The 12672-nt window shown below is 39.4% G+C and overlaps 1 protein-coding gene across 10 annotated transcripts; it reads right to left on the bottom strand.

The window, feature by feature from the left end:
* Positions 1-836: 836 nt before the first annotated feature.
* On the bottom strand, positions 837-12327 carry MED20 (mediator complex subunit 20). Of its 10 annotated transcripts, none has more exons than XM_087929510.1 (5): positions 12136-12327; positions 9952-10106; positions 7548-7801; positions 5159-5363; positions 837-4074 (listed from the first exon to the last, which is right to left on the bottom strand). In XM_087929510.1, the coding sequence occupies exons 1-5, from the start codon at positions 12147-12149 to the stop codon at positions 4016-4018; spliced, it is 687 nt and encodes a 228-aa protein (XP_087785636.1). In that variant the 5' UTR covers positions 12150-12327; the 3' UTR covers positions 837-4015. The 10 variants fall into 10 exon arrangements, with proteins under 10 accessions (XP_087785636.1, XP_087785634.1, XP_087785637.1 ...); XM_087929508.1 differs by lacking the exon at positions 12136-12327 and adding an exon at positions 11347-12129; XM_087929511.1 differs by lacking the exon at positions 12136-12327 and adding an exon at positions 11424-12129.
* Positions 12328-12672: the final 345 nt, after the last annotated feature.

Here is a 12672-nt window from a genome sequence, read left to right as displayed (position 1 = left end):
TAAGCATTTCCCAATCATGTTCAGACATATGGCCTCTTAATTTAAACTCAGAATTCTCAGTAATGGTTATACTGGCTGGAGAATTCTGGGAATAGAAATCCTCACATCTGGAAGTTCCACAACGTTGAGAAACCAAATGTAGATTATATACAGATGGAGGATAAAACAGCTCTGCATTTGAATACCATCCTCCCAATCAGCAAGTAGAAGAATAACAAATTCATTCATGGTATCAAAAGGATACTATGGTCTTAAGGTACTGAAAAAACTGTCTGGTGACTCAGCAGTAACTGTAATAAACCTCTTTCATCCAAGATTGACCGGATTTGATCAACCACCCTTTATTTAACATCTGACCCAGAAAGAAGATATTGACCACAAGTTTCTAGGCCAATTTCTCCTCTATTATATTACAGTCTTTGATGAGGATGTAATGATTCTTTTTTTGTAAGTATTTTTTTTAAATCTCCTGACCCAGACGCTCCCCATTCTAGATCTAATAAGCCATTAGGACCAAGGATCAAATAGGTAGTTAGCTGAGCAAAGTTTCTATATCATGTCTTAAAATGTAAAACTATCCAAAGCAATGTAATGAAATAATATTTGGGATACCTTTACGTACTGGAATATAAAAGCTGGAGTCCAGATCATAATAAATATGAGTGTCATGACTTTGTTTACAAAGGCAGTCTGGCTAGAAAGGCAAAAAGCAAGCTCTATGTACATGTAAGTCCCATTCTTCAGTCTTTGTAACTTTTAATGTTTTACTTCCATGTATATACATTTAGAACAGATATTTAACTCCTTTAAATGCACAATATCAACAACCCAAAGGCCTGAGTCTTCAGTCTTTATTGCCTGCAGTTCATCAGCAATCACAAAAGTCACAACATATTAAAGTTGGATATGGTTCATCGATCAGATTCAATTTTCTTATGTTAAAATTATTCATTTGCTTACAATGCAGACAATTTTCTGCATATATTAACAATTTGTCAAATCTTTCTGGGCTCATAGCCAATGAGTAAGGTTAAAAATACTGAGAAACATTTCTAGGCACTTTAATGTTTTAATATATAGACTTAAAAATGACAGTTGCTTACCCAATAAAAACATCACGAATGATTTGGGCAATAATTGTTTTGAGCCAATCAATAATATTGACCATAATTTTTAATTTTATATAGTTTTAATGTTTTCTAATGGAAAAAGAAAGAATTAATGACCAAATACAATTAACAGCTGCAGTGTTTGAGCACAAAACCAAAACTTCAAATAAATGTTTACTCTCACTTTCAGTAGGACAATGCTTATTATGCATAGACAGAAAAAAGTTATTACATTCTGAAATCAGTTACAAAATAACAGTCGTTACTTTGACCATATAGACTTTGACTGTTGAATAAAGTTATCCATATAAAATCCTGATGAAAATTTACATGTTTACGACTTTAGAATTTTAAAACTGAACCTTTCTTTCTCCTTTGTGTGGTTGCGAGAATCCAGGTAAGGGTTAACTCCACCTCTTAGCGGATTGGACTGAGTCTGTCAAAGCTACTTTAGCTCTACCTCTGTTGCTGGCTTTCCCCAGATTTTGACTTAGTCCCTCAGCCAGGACGGACGTGTCTTTTAACCTCTTGTATTTTCAGTTTTGCAAAGAGTGTGTTTTGGAGAATTTGGAGATAAAGAAGAGGTCGGTGCTGCAGGCTTTTTGCTCCATTGTTGGAGCTGCCTGAGGAAAAGCGGCGTGCAGGGCTGCAGACGTGCAGGCCATGGCTGTGTAGTCAGTGGTGAACATGGATCGGTGGGAGGATCAGCCTGCTTCACAGCTGATCAGCCTGTGCTCCTGCTGCTAGTGCCAGTGCTGGGGGAAGCGACCCAGCACTGAGGGAAAGGATCAAGTATCGCAGCCTTGGAGGGCCTGACCCAGATTGATCAGGGCCTGAACAGATTTCTTGGCTCTCTTCTGGCATGACAAGGCACTAGCAAGGCCAGGACAGGATTTCCAGCAGGGTGTGGCCAGAGCTTAGCTAAAGGCATTGCACGGCCAGAATCAAGCCAGAAGACCTGGTAAGGAGAAATCCATTGGTGCACATGTAGGGGTTGGAGGGGGGGGGCTGCAGCATTCACCTTCCACCCCCTCCTCTTTTGGCACATGCTTCCCTGTCCTTCAGGCTAAAATGGCAGAGGCCCAGACTTCCAGCAAGCCCCCAAGGGAGGGCAGGCAGGAGTCACTCCTTGTTCAAGGTCAGGATTCCGAGGTCGGTAACAAGGTCATTCCAGTGGTGGCAATCATGGGCGATCTGCAAAGGTCACCTATTCAAGGAGCCCATCAGGCTCATCATCACGACCAATGCCAGCCTTTCCGGATGGGGAACGCATCTATGGTCAGAAATGGTTCAGGGGCAGTGGTCATGGCTGGAACAAGGAAGAAACATCAACTGGTTGGAGTTGAGGCCTGTTCATTTGGCCCTCAGGAGTTTTCAACATTTGGTGGAGGGGGCTCATGTTCTAATTATGACAATGTGGCCGCCAAGGCGCACATAAACTGACAAGGGGGGACATGGTCCAGGTCCCTCATGTTGGAAGTGGAATGCTTGGGCCGCTGGGCAGAAAACCATCTCATAAATATTTGGGCAGAGCACATCTCTGGAATAGACAATGTGTAGGTGGACTGGCTCAGCAGAGCCAGAAGAGATCATACGGTCCCTCTCTTTTCCAAGAGATGAGAAGGAGGTTCGGCCAACCCGTTGTAGATTTATTTGCTAACCCAAGCAGTACCTGACTGCCCAGGTTCTTCACCAGATTCATCACCCCAGATTCATCACCTCAGGAGTGGAGGGGACCAATGCCCTACAAAGCTGGTGGCCTCCAGGCCTCTTGTACACTTTTCCTCCTTTTCCCTTACCAGTGGTGGTCCGGAAGGTTTTGGAGGAGGACGGAGGTCATCCTGCTGGTGCCTTATTGACTCTGCCGTCCCTGGTTTGCAGACCCGGTAAATTTATCCATTGCTCTGCCATGGAGAATTCTGCAAGACAGGATCTCTCTGCATCAGGGAGCCCTGGTTCATGTGGAGCCACAGTGACTACAGCTAGCCTCATGGCGCTTGAGTGGGGCTCTCTGAGGCGGGATAATCTTTCAGATAGAGTTATCCAGACTATTCAGGCTGCTAGAAGGCCTTCTACAAAATGTATTTATGATGCAACTTGGAAGGCTTTTTGTCAGTGGTGCTCTAAGTCAGGACTTAATCCTATAGCTGTACCTATTGCAAATATTTTGGAGTTTCTGCAGAATGGCCTTAACAAAGGACTTTCAGCTAATACAATTCGCCAGCAGGGAGTGGCCTTATCTTCAGTTCTGCCTTATGGGAAGTCAGGTTCCCTAACACACAATCCTACAGTGCGCAGATTTCTTAAACGAGTTACTAATCTTCGACCTCCGGTAGTACACAGGTACCCCACATGGGACCTGTCCAAAGTATTACAGTCTCTTACTTGCACTCCCTTCGAACCGCTAAGATCTGCTAGTCTCCATAATAACATCGGCTAGAAGGGTCTCGGAGCTGGCGGCTCTGTCAGTTTGTGAGGACCTGTGCATCTTTCACTCGGACAGGATGGTCCTGAGGTTGTATCTAGCCTTTGTAGCTAAAGTCAATTTGTGGTTCCACAGGGCACAGGAACTCATCCTGCCTAATTTCTGTCCAAACCCTGGTCATGCATTAGAACGGGTGTGGCAAACGATTGATGTCCGTAGAGCTTTAAAGAGCTATATTTAGAGGACTGCTGCTTTCCATAAAATGGGTTCGTGTCTTTTCAACAGCCACATTGGGTGGTAAATTCACACCATCGACTGTGGGCAGGTGGATCTGTTCCTGCATTTCTAGACCCTAAGAGAGTAGGTCTCTTCCACTGCCTCATGGAGTGACAGCCCATTCTATGAGGAGTGCGGCTACAATGGCAGCTTGGGCCATGCAGGATCTGCCGGGCAGCTACGTGGTCTTCACCCTCTCCATTCATCAGAAACTACTGCTTGGACGCCTTCGCACCGGCCGATGCAGCGTTTGACAGATGAGTTCTGCAGAGAATGCATACAGAGCAGTGTGACCAGGACCAGACTTGACCCTCCTTTGGACACTCCAGCTTTGGTATGTCCCTTACCTGGACTCTCACAACCACACAAAGGAGAAAAAACATTGGTCTTACCTGATATGTTGATTCTCTTTGATGGTAAGAGAGTCCAGCCCCGCCCTGGGTACGTCTGGTCTGGGGTGCAGGCCAGGGGAAGATGAGTTTAGTTCTTATCCCACTTACAGAGGCAAGTCCAGTCTGTCATGTGACTTCGCTGAAAGCTGGGGAAACCCAGCAACAGAGGTGGAGCCAAAGTACCTTTAACAGACTCAATCCAATCAGCTAGGAGACAGAGTTAATCCTTATTTGGACTCTCTTACCACCAAAGAGAATAAACATATCAGGTAAGACCAACATTCTTTTCAAATATATTTATGCTCTAGTTCTCCAAGTTAAACAGCTACCCATGTGCAAGGAATAAAAAAACTCAGGTTGCATTTTAAATTATACCAGATTATTTATATGATGGGAATAAGAATCAATTACTGAAATATACTTTTTTCACAGTCAAGTTGTTTGGTCTATATGGAATTGATCTGATACTGACAATTCTGAATTTAATTTATCAAGACTTGACTAAATTAATTAGAAAATAGCTTTTAATAACTTTTTAATTGGGAAGAATGATATATTTATATGAGAACTAACAAAAAGGCTTTACAGGAGCAAAATGCAAACTAAACAATAAGTACTACCTACTGGACAGAAGAATACAATGACAAACAACATCTTTAAAACCAATACATACAGATTCTATGTTTTCACTAATATAAAATTTAACCTATGTATAACAGTACAGATATTGGTTTCCATGACTAGATTCCCTGAATCTAAAACAAGGGCAAAGTAACTATGGCACAGATTTCTGAGAGTCTGATATGAGAGAGTATTCATCTTCAACAAAAAGATATTTAGAACAGAGATGTGTTGCTTTGATGGGTAACAACTACCATCTAGAACACTGGACTGAATTTCTATTCAACAAAGTGGTTGCTTACTTGAAGAACATTTTCTGATACTTCATCTCATACCTGCCACAGGCACCTGCTGCTGCTTGCGAATTTTGTTGAAAAGTTCCATGTATTGAACTATTGTATCAGCTGGATTGTAGATGCTGTCATGCTTATTATTGAACACAGAGGGGATACCAGGAGCATGATTTCCCATAAAGCTCTGCATGAATTCCATTACAAGGTTCCAACAGTCAGTGGTTACGACACATGGACAATATTCCACCTGACAACCACAAAAAAATAAAATTATGAATCAATCATAATTAGCTCCATAGCTAACAATAATTAGAAAACTTGAAGGAAAAGGGAATTTTCACACACGTTCTCAAAGTCTAGTTATGTTTAACTTTGGGCATGTAGCATATTGCTGTCCTGTGACAAAACAAATATAGGGCTTTCTTTCAGATAAGATTCAAAATATTGCAAATATGCATCTTATAAAATGACTCATAGCAAGTAAGTTTTTAAAAATTTTCTACAAAAATGTAATAAAAAATACCAGTCCTTTCACAAACTTTCATTCCTTGCCACAAACCTATAGTATCCCAGTATCTCTCTACCAACATATCTTAAAATTTCTCCATGTTTCCTACTTTTAAACATTCTTACACCTATATTCACTACAAACCATTTAGTTGTTAACTAACAACATGGGATTGTTTGTAATTGAAAGAGCATGCAAGATCCCAGTCAGTATATCTCTAATGTTATCATAAGCATTCCTTATACATTTATACCTAAATATATGAAACAAGAGGATATAACACATCTTTTAATTTCTGTGAATCATTCACAGCTATTCACTCAATAAGTTATTAGACTGATTTAGCAACTACACAGATAGATTTTCTCCACTACAATCTATCCCCAATCTGGTCTTTCAGGTCTTCCAATGTTGTACCCATTGCTGCTGTAATTGAATTTATCTACCTTGCTGTTAGTCATTCTCTTCTTTTTCCTTACATCTGTCCCAGAATTATACTGTAGTCTTGTTTACAGAACTGGATCTTGACATAATATGCCCAAAGTATGATAATTTATAAAACATCCCTGGCATCATTCTCACTTTGCTTTATCTGAAATAATTTCATTGTGTTTATTTTTAGGTCCATCCGTTCTAGAGGCTCCTTCTTTAATCTTCTCTTCCACATCCAAAACAATGTTTTTATTTCTATCAATATTGCTCTTTGTTTTTTGTGCTGTTTAAGATCTTAATTGTTTCTTGCTCTTTGACTACATCCTTTGCTGTTACTTTTTTTTATCTAGAACATTGTACAGTATTTTCCTGGCAATCATTCTCATCTCACTCTTTCTGCATTCTATTCTGTTTTCACTCAGTTCTTTTACTTTTTCCTTTACTTCTATGTCCATCTTTTCCCAAGATACACTCTTGATGTTATAAAAAGAACGGTTTGTCCTATATTCAGAACCTCTTGTCACCTTTGTATCCTGCAGTTATTTCAGTCTTTCAATACAAACAATTACTTGTGTTTTTCAATCCATTCCTTTTCTTTCTGTATGCATGAATAGACTTAAATCATGTATTTGAAAAAGACCTTTTTATGAGCAAAAACTTATTAAACATGTCCGCTCATTCTTGGGTATTTAAATAGCCCAGTATTTTTTGTGTCATTTCATCTTGTTTTTTTTTTACCCATCCAGTCAAGTCAGTGAAATAACCCTGGATTCCATCCATTTGGAATGTTGCAATCCTTCCCCCCCCCGCCCTCCCCAATTCAACTATCATCAGCCTACAAATTTCTATTTTCATATGCACCCAGAACTCTCATCCTGGCTGTGCTGGAAATTCTGGGAGTTGAAATCCAAAAGTCTTAAAAGAGCCAAGATTAGACGCTCCTGATCTAGAAGATTGAAAATTGTAATTTTTAGCCCTGTTATTTATTTACTGACTTAAGTCACCTACATTTTAGACTCTAGGCAGCTTTCATTACGATTAAATCTACATCTTCACTTCCACGTTTATATTCTACTCCACAAGATCAGAGCAATCTCATTCACATTTATATCATTATTTCACTTTTTCTTAGTTTGGTGGTGACTTTTGTCAATTTGGGCTCATATAACACTTTATAGTAAATAAGAATAATATATAAGTTACCAGCTTTAATCATATCCATGCTACATTAAACATTCCCTGCTAATCCTAAGGCATAGATGTCAGTTTTGAATATTTTAGTCCATTTGCCACAAAACAAACTCGTTTTATCTCAAGCTTACTCATACTGTATTAATCAAGATAGGTTCTCTATTCTAGAGATGTAGCCAACATACTATGGTCACCTTTCACTAGCTATACTATATGTGCAGCATTCAGGATATGATCTCAAATAAAAAGCTCCTATTATTCCAAATATTAATCATGCTATTTATTTCAGCCAACCCTTACCTCAACAGATATTCCACGGGCGCTGGGCCCCATGGTGACTGTGCCAACCTTCACCAAAAAATCACAGTACTGGTACCGAGTGCCTCGGCTCTCTATTTTGTTTCCTTTGGCATTTTGAAAGAAGCCTTTCAATTTCACCATAAGTATGTCAAAGTTGGTATCTGCTATGAGACATGGGCCATTTTCAAAGAGAGCAAAACAGCTGAGGGGATATTCCGAATTGTGCATCACATACATCAGTTTGGCAGTCTGTCCTGAAACAATAGCAAAACAACAGAGAACTATTTTTTCTCTCTTAGGAACCAGAAAAATTGTAACATCGTTGTCCCTCTTTCACTTGATTATATCACAGAATATTTATCTTATTCTTTCTCCATAAAAGATTTGATGGCCACTGAGGATTTATGTGAAATGTAATGATATTATTCAACTACGTGAAACACTATTCTAAGCTAGAGAAACATTTATCTTATCTAACATATAATCTTTTGACATTCTAATGCACTGGTTCCCAACCTTTCCAGCTTTGGGAAACAAACGGGGGGGGGGAGCATGCTTGTGTGCGCAGCTGCATTTGTGTAAGTGCTGGGTGCAAGGCCCAGTTTCAAATAGGCCATCGCCTGGTACTAGGCCAAGCTCAAGAGTTAGAGACCACTGTTCTAGTGAGCATACTTTAAGGTGCTTGAAAATGGAAACTTTGGGATCATTCTTGCACAGAACCTTAATAAATATCTGCAAGGCTTAACAATTCAACCCAGGAAAGGAAGTTATCTTAGCAAATCATGGAAGAGATTTCATGCAGTAAGGATTTACTTCCAGATGAATGGATTTTAGCCTTAAATGTAAAGGATGTATCTGTCAAACAAGCATACAGCTTATTTCCAAATAACGTGAAAGAAAAAGGATTTTTTCTGCTGTGAACTTTTAGGCCTAAGGAAAACTAATTTTCAACAGAAGCAGCAGCACATTCTGTGGACAGTCACATAAACAAATGTTTAAACAGAATATCTGGTCCTGACATGATTTTCCTTAAAACTAGCATCTAGAACAGGTAAAATACTATCTGCCTATCTGTTTTAATACAGATCAGGGGAACACTCCCTAAATAAGTGTTTTTAATACTGCAGTGTTTTAAATTTTATAAAAATTAGGTTAATTCGGTTTGCTCTACTGAGCACACAGAAGGCAACTTTTAAAACAAAGTGGTACTAAAAAGAAAAGCATATTTGTTTACATAAAGAAAGCATGAAAATGCATAAGCAGTTCTGAAAAGCATTAAAATAGCATTCTACTTATAACGGGACAGTTAAATCACTGAGTTCAATTCTGATTTAACCAAAATTCCTATTTAAAGCATTCCCAACAGTTGTTTAGATTCAATGCTTCTAGAGAAGAACTGGTAACTGGTTCCACTGTTACTCTTACCATTTGGATTTTTTTTCCTAATATCAAAAAGAATTTGTTTTTTTGTAACTTAAGATAATTTCATTTTTAATATTCTAACATGATCATGGCCTTCTTCCCTGAGACATCTCTTCAGATATTTGAAGAGCAGCATTATACCTCCCTCTTCAGTCACTGTTTCTCAAGGAATATTTAATCAGTTCCTTTAGTCTCTCCTTGTAGGATTTAGTTTCCAGACAGTTATCCTCACTGGGCTTCTTTAGGAAGGATTCTATCAAACAGAAATGTGTGAAATTCAGTTCCTGTAACTGGTTATGTAACACAAGAGTTTACTGGCCAATATAAAACAGAACGGAACTATTCTTTCCAGTCATTAGGAAACTACACTTCTAGTGATGGAACCCAAAACTGAAACTGATTTTTCAGCCATATCTTGCTACTGTTTGTGATCAATTACAGTTCCAAGTTATATAATAAATAATTATTTCTAGCAACCAGGTAAGAAAGCTTGATATTGACCAGGTGCATTTGAACAGACAAGCATGTTTTTGGACTTGGGAAAAATGCAGTGTTGCTGTCAGATATCAAGATTGCTGTTAAACTATTAGCTTTTCTTGTTGCCCAAAATTTAATAGTATGTCATCTTCATATGACTGAGATAAGACAAAGAAACTAAAACACAGAAACCTTAATGCTTCAGTAAAGTATCCAAATTAACAGCTAACAGGGCAGCATTGTGTGGTAAAATATTATATATGTACACAAAGTACTAGATTTCCAACATGCTTCTTTATAACCTAATTAGTTCACGATTAGTATCTGAAGATTAATGACTATATGTCAGAAAGTTACTCTGCATGATAAAAGTTACTTTACAGTTACTTTTGGCTATAAGGTTACTTGCTGAGATGCATTTAAATGTTACCATGTTCCAATTAACGAATAGAAATGTACTGGAAGGATCTGACTATACCAATTTTTGAAGGCAGAAAAAACTCACCTTGACTGCCCATTGTGGACGCCGCAGTATGGTAGGTTTCACAATCCACACAAAATGTTCCTTGTTTTTCTGCACCAAGTAGCTCCAGTTTTCTTGTTAAGGTTTCAACTGTTTGCTGAACACTTTTTCCCTCTGTTACTGGCATCTGAGATATACTAGCACAAGAAATATGACTTTTTAACTATGAAAAACATGCATACCTCCAAAAAACCTATATTTATTGCTATGGTGACAACACACACAAGGAAATGAGTGTAAGAAATGGAGCATCCTTACTCTGCATCAAATGAGAAGACTGTCTATATCACAATAGCACTTTCATTAAGCATTGTCTGTACTAACTATAGGCAAGATGCTCTATGTCCAATAACAGACAAATCATGATTGATTTAGCTGTTACCAAACATTTTTGCCTGTGTTCGCATTGACTTGCCAATAACATTTTCTCATTTCACACTGTAGTAGAAAGCCACAGTTGCCCAAATGTGTCCAAAATCACTGTTATGCTTCTTATGTCCTTGTTATCTGTTTTCCTGTGAGAATGAATTGAGGAATAGGAAGAAAACATAGTTTACCTAAAGAAACTTCACCTAGAGCAAGGCTCTTCAAACTTGGCAAGTTTAAGACTTGTGGACTTCAACTCCCAGAATTCCTGAGCTAACACGACTGGAGGAGGAATTCTGGGAGTTGAAGTCCACAAGTCTTAAAGCTGTCAAGTTTGAAGATCCCTGACCTAGAGAGACTTCACTTGAACCCCCCCCCCATTACTTTCCCATCCATGTCCTTTTGATCTTGAAGAATCAAAATTAAAGTACAAGGTAAGGCATACATTGACCTGTAAGACCCCTTCAGATAATACAGTAGGACTCAGAGCAAACTGGTAAAGACAGCATGTGACTATAGTCTTGTCTCCCTATTTTAAGCTGCCAATATTTTCCTGTTAAACATAAATGCCATCTAAACCATAGCCTGATACCCATATGGAGACTGTCATTGCCCAAATGCTTTTTATCTTTATTTTAGAAAATTATGTTTGGTCCAAACAAAACTGAAAACAGTGAAACCTACAACCCCATGCAGTTTACTAATACATTACTACACAAAAACATTTTTGGAGCTGACATTAAACATGCTTCCTTCCAAGTATATATTATTAGTTTTATAGTTTACTTTTGAGCAATAGCCTATGTAAAATTTAAATAAAATATATTTGTTCTTACAGCAGTTTTAGAGTCAGATTACTTATTAAATCTATATTAAACGAAGTTGTAGCACGTAAGACTTATTTTTGCAATCAAGGAATGATTCAGATATAAAACTTTGATTTGATAGAATAAGATCAGATGTGGGTTCACAATTCTATTTCTGGAAATGTAAACACTCAGGAGGAAATACCCGGAACACTTAGGAAATCCACCACCACAATTGGACATCTTTTTGAAGGTTGGCTGAAGATGCGACCATGGGCTAACCATTGCTGCAAATAATCGTTGTCAAAACCATCACAAAACTACGGAACGTGAGTCTCCTGGGGATTTTTTTTTTCTTTCTCACGTTAGCCGCGCCTTTTCTTCGGTATTGCCCTCGATATTACCACCAGGGGCCCTCCGGGTGTGTCGGACAACGATCCCCACCTTCTATAAACGGGCAGACTGAAGGCAAAGGGAGGTAGTCCAGAATATTTCGCCAGGTGGCTGCGTTATAAATATTTCCTTGACAGCAAGAGGATAAAGAAATCAGAAATTCCACCACCACCCGTACGAAAAGTCTCTTTAAAGCAGGGGTCTCCAGCCTTAGCAACTTTTAAGCCTGGCGGACTTCAACCGAGAGGAAACAACCCGGAGTTGTTGGGCGCCCTTGCTGCAAAACAACAACAAACGAAAACAAAAGCCCCGACCCCCATCGTGCTCGAAGGCCGTGGCAAGCTTGCATGGGCGTCACCTGGTAGGGTATTTCAAGAGAGTTGAAGTCCGCCAGGCTTAAAGTTGCCAGGGCTGCTTTAAAATGTCTGCAGCTACACGGGCTGTTCCATGGCCTCCCTCGTTACTTGGAAGTGCTTAAGATACGTATTACAATCCCAGATCCTCTTCGGTTAGGCGCCAACCTCGTTCTGGCACCTTAAGCGCTCAAGCCAAAGCGTTCCAAGACACCACCAGCTTCGTAACATCAACAAAAATACCCTACCAGGTGACGCCCATGCTTGCCACGGCCTCCGAGCACGATGGGGGTCGGGGTTTTTGTTTTTGTTTGTTGTTGTTGTTTTTTGCAGCAAGGGCGCCCAACAACTCCGGGTTGTTTCCTCTCGGATTGTGAAGCGTTGCAGCGACCTCCCAGCCAGACCCGCCTTCCTTGCCCCCGCTTCTACCAGAAGAAACCAAAGCGGAAGTGACGTAACCGGATGACGACCAGAGCTCTCGCGAAGCAGCGTCTCCTGCTGAATAAGCCCTGCTGTTTCTATGTGCTGTTTTGGCAGTAGTTAACCCCACTTAATTCTGCAAAAACATCCCGATAAGAATGCGCGTAAATAAAGGAGATCCGTTTGCGATAATAGCACATTAACCAAAGAGTGTTGTCCGTTATGATTCTTGACTCTTGACTAATATATCTTTTCTTTTATGTACACAGAGCATTTGCACCAAGACAAATTCCTTGTGTGTCCAATCACACTTGGCCAATAAAGAATTCTATTGTATTGTATTGTATTGTATTGTATTGTATTGT

This window comes from Pseudonaja textilis, chromosome 3, assembly GCF_049901715.1.
Source record: "Pseudonaja textilis isolate UNSWEBS1 chromosome 3, rPseTex1.2, whole genome shotgun sequence".
Classification (NCBI taxonomy): domain Eukaryota; kingdom Metazoa; phylum Chordata; class Lepidosauria; order Squamata; family Elapidae; genus Pseudonaja; species Pseudonaja textilis.
This window is presented reverse-complemented; position numbering and strand designations above follow the sequence as displayed.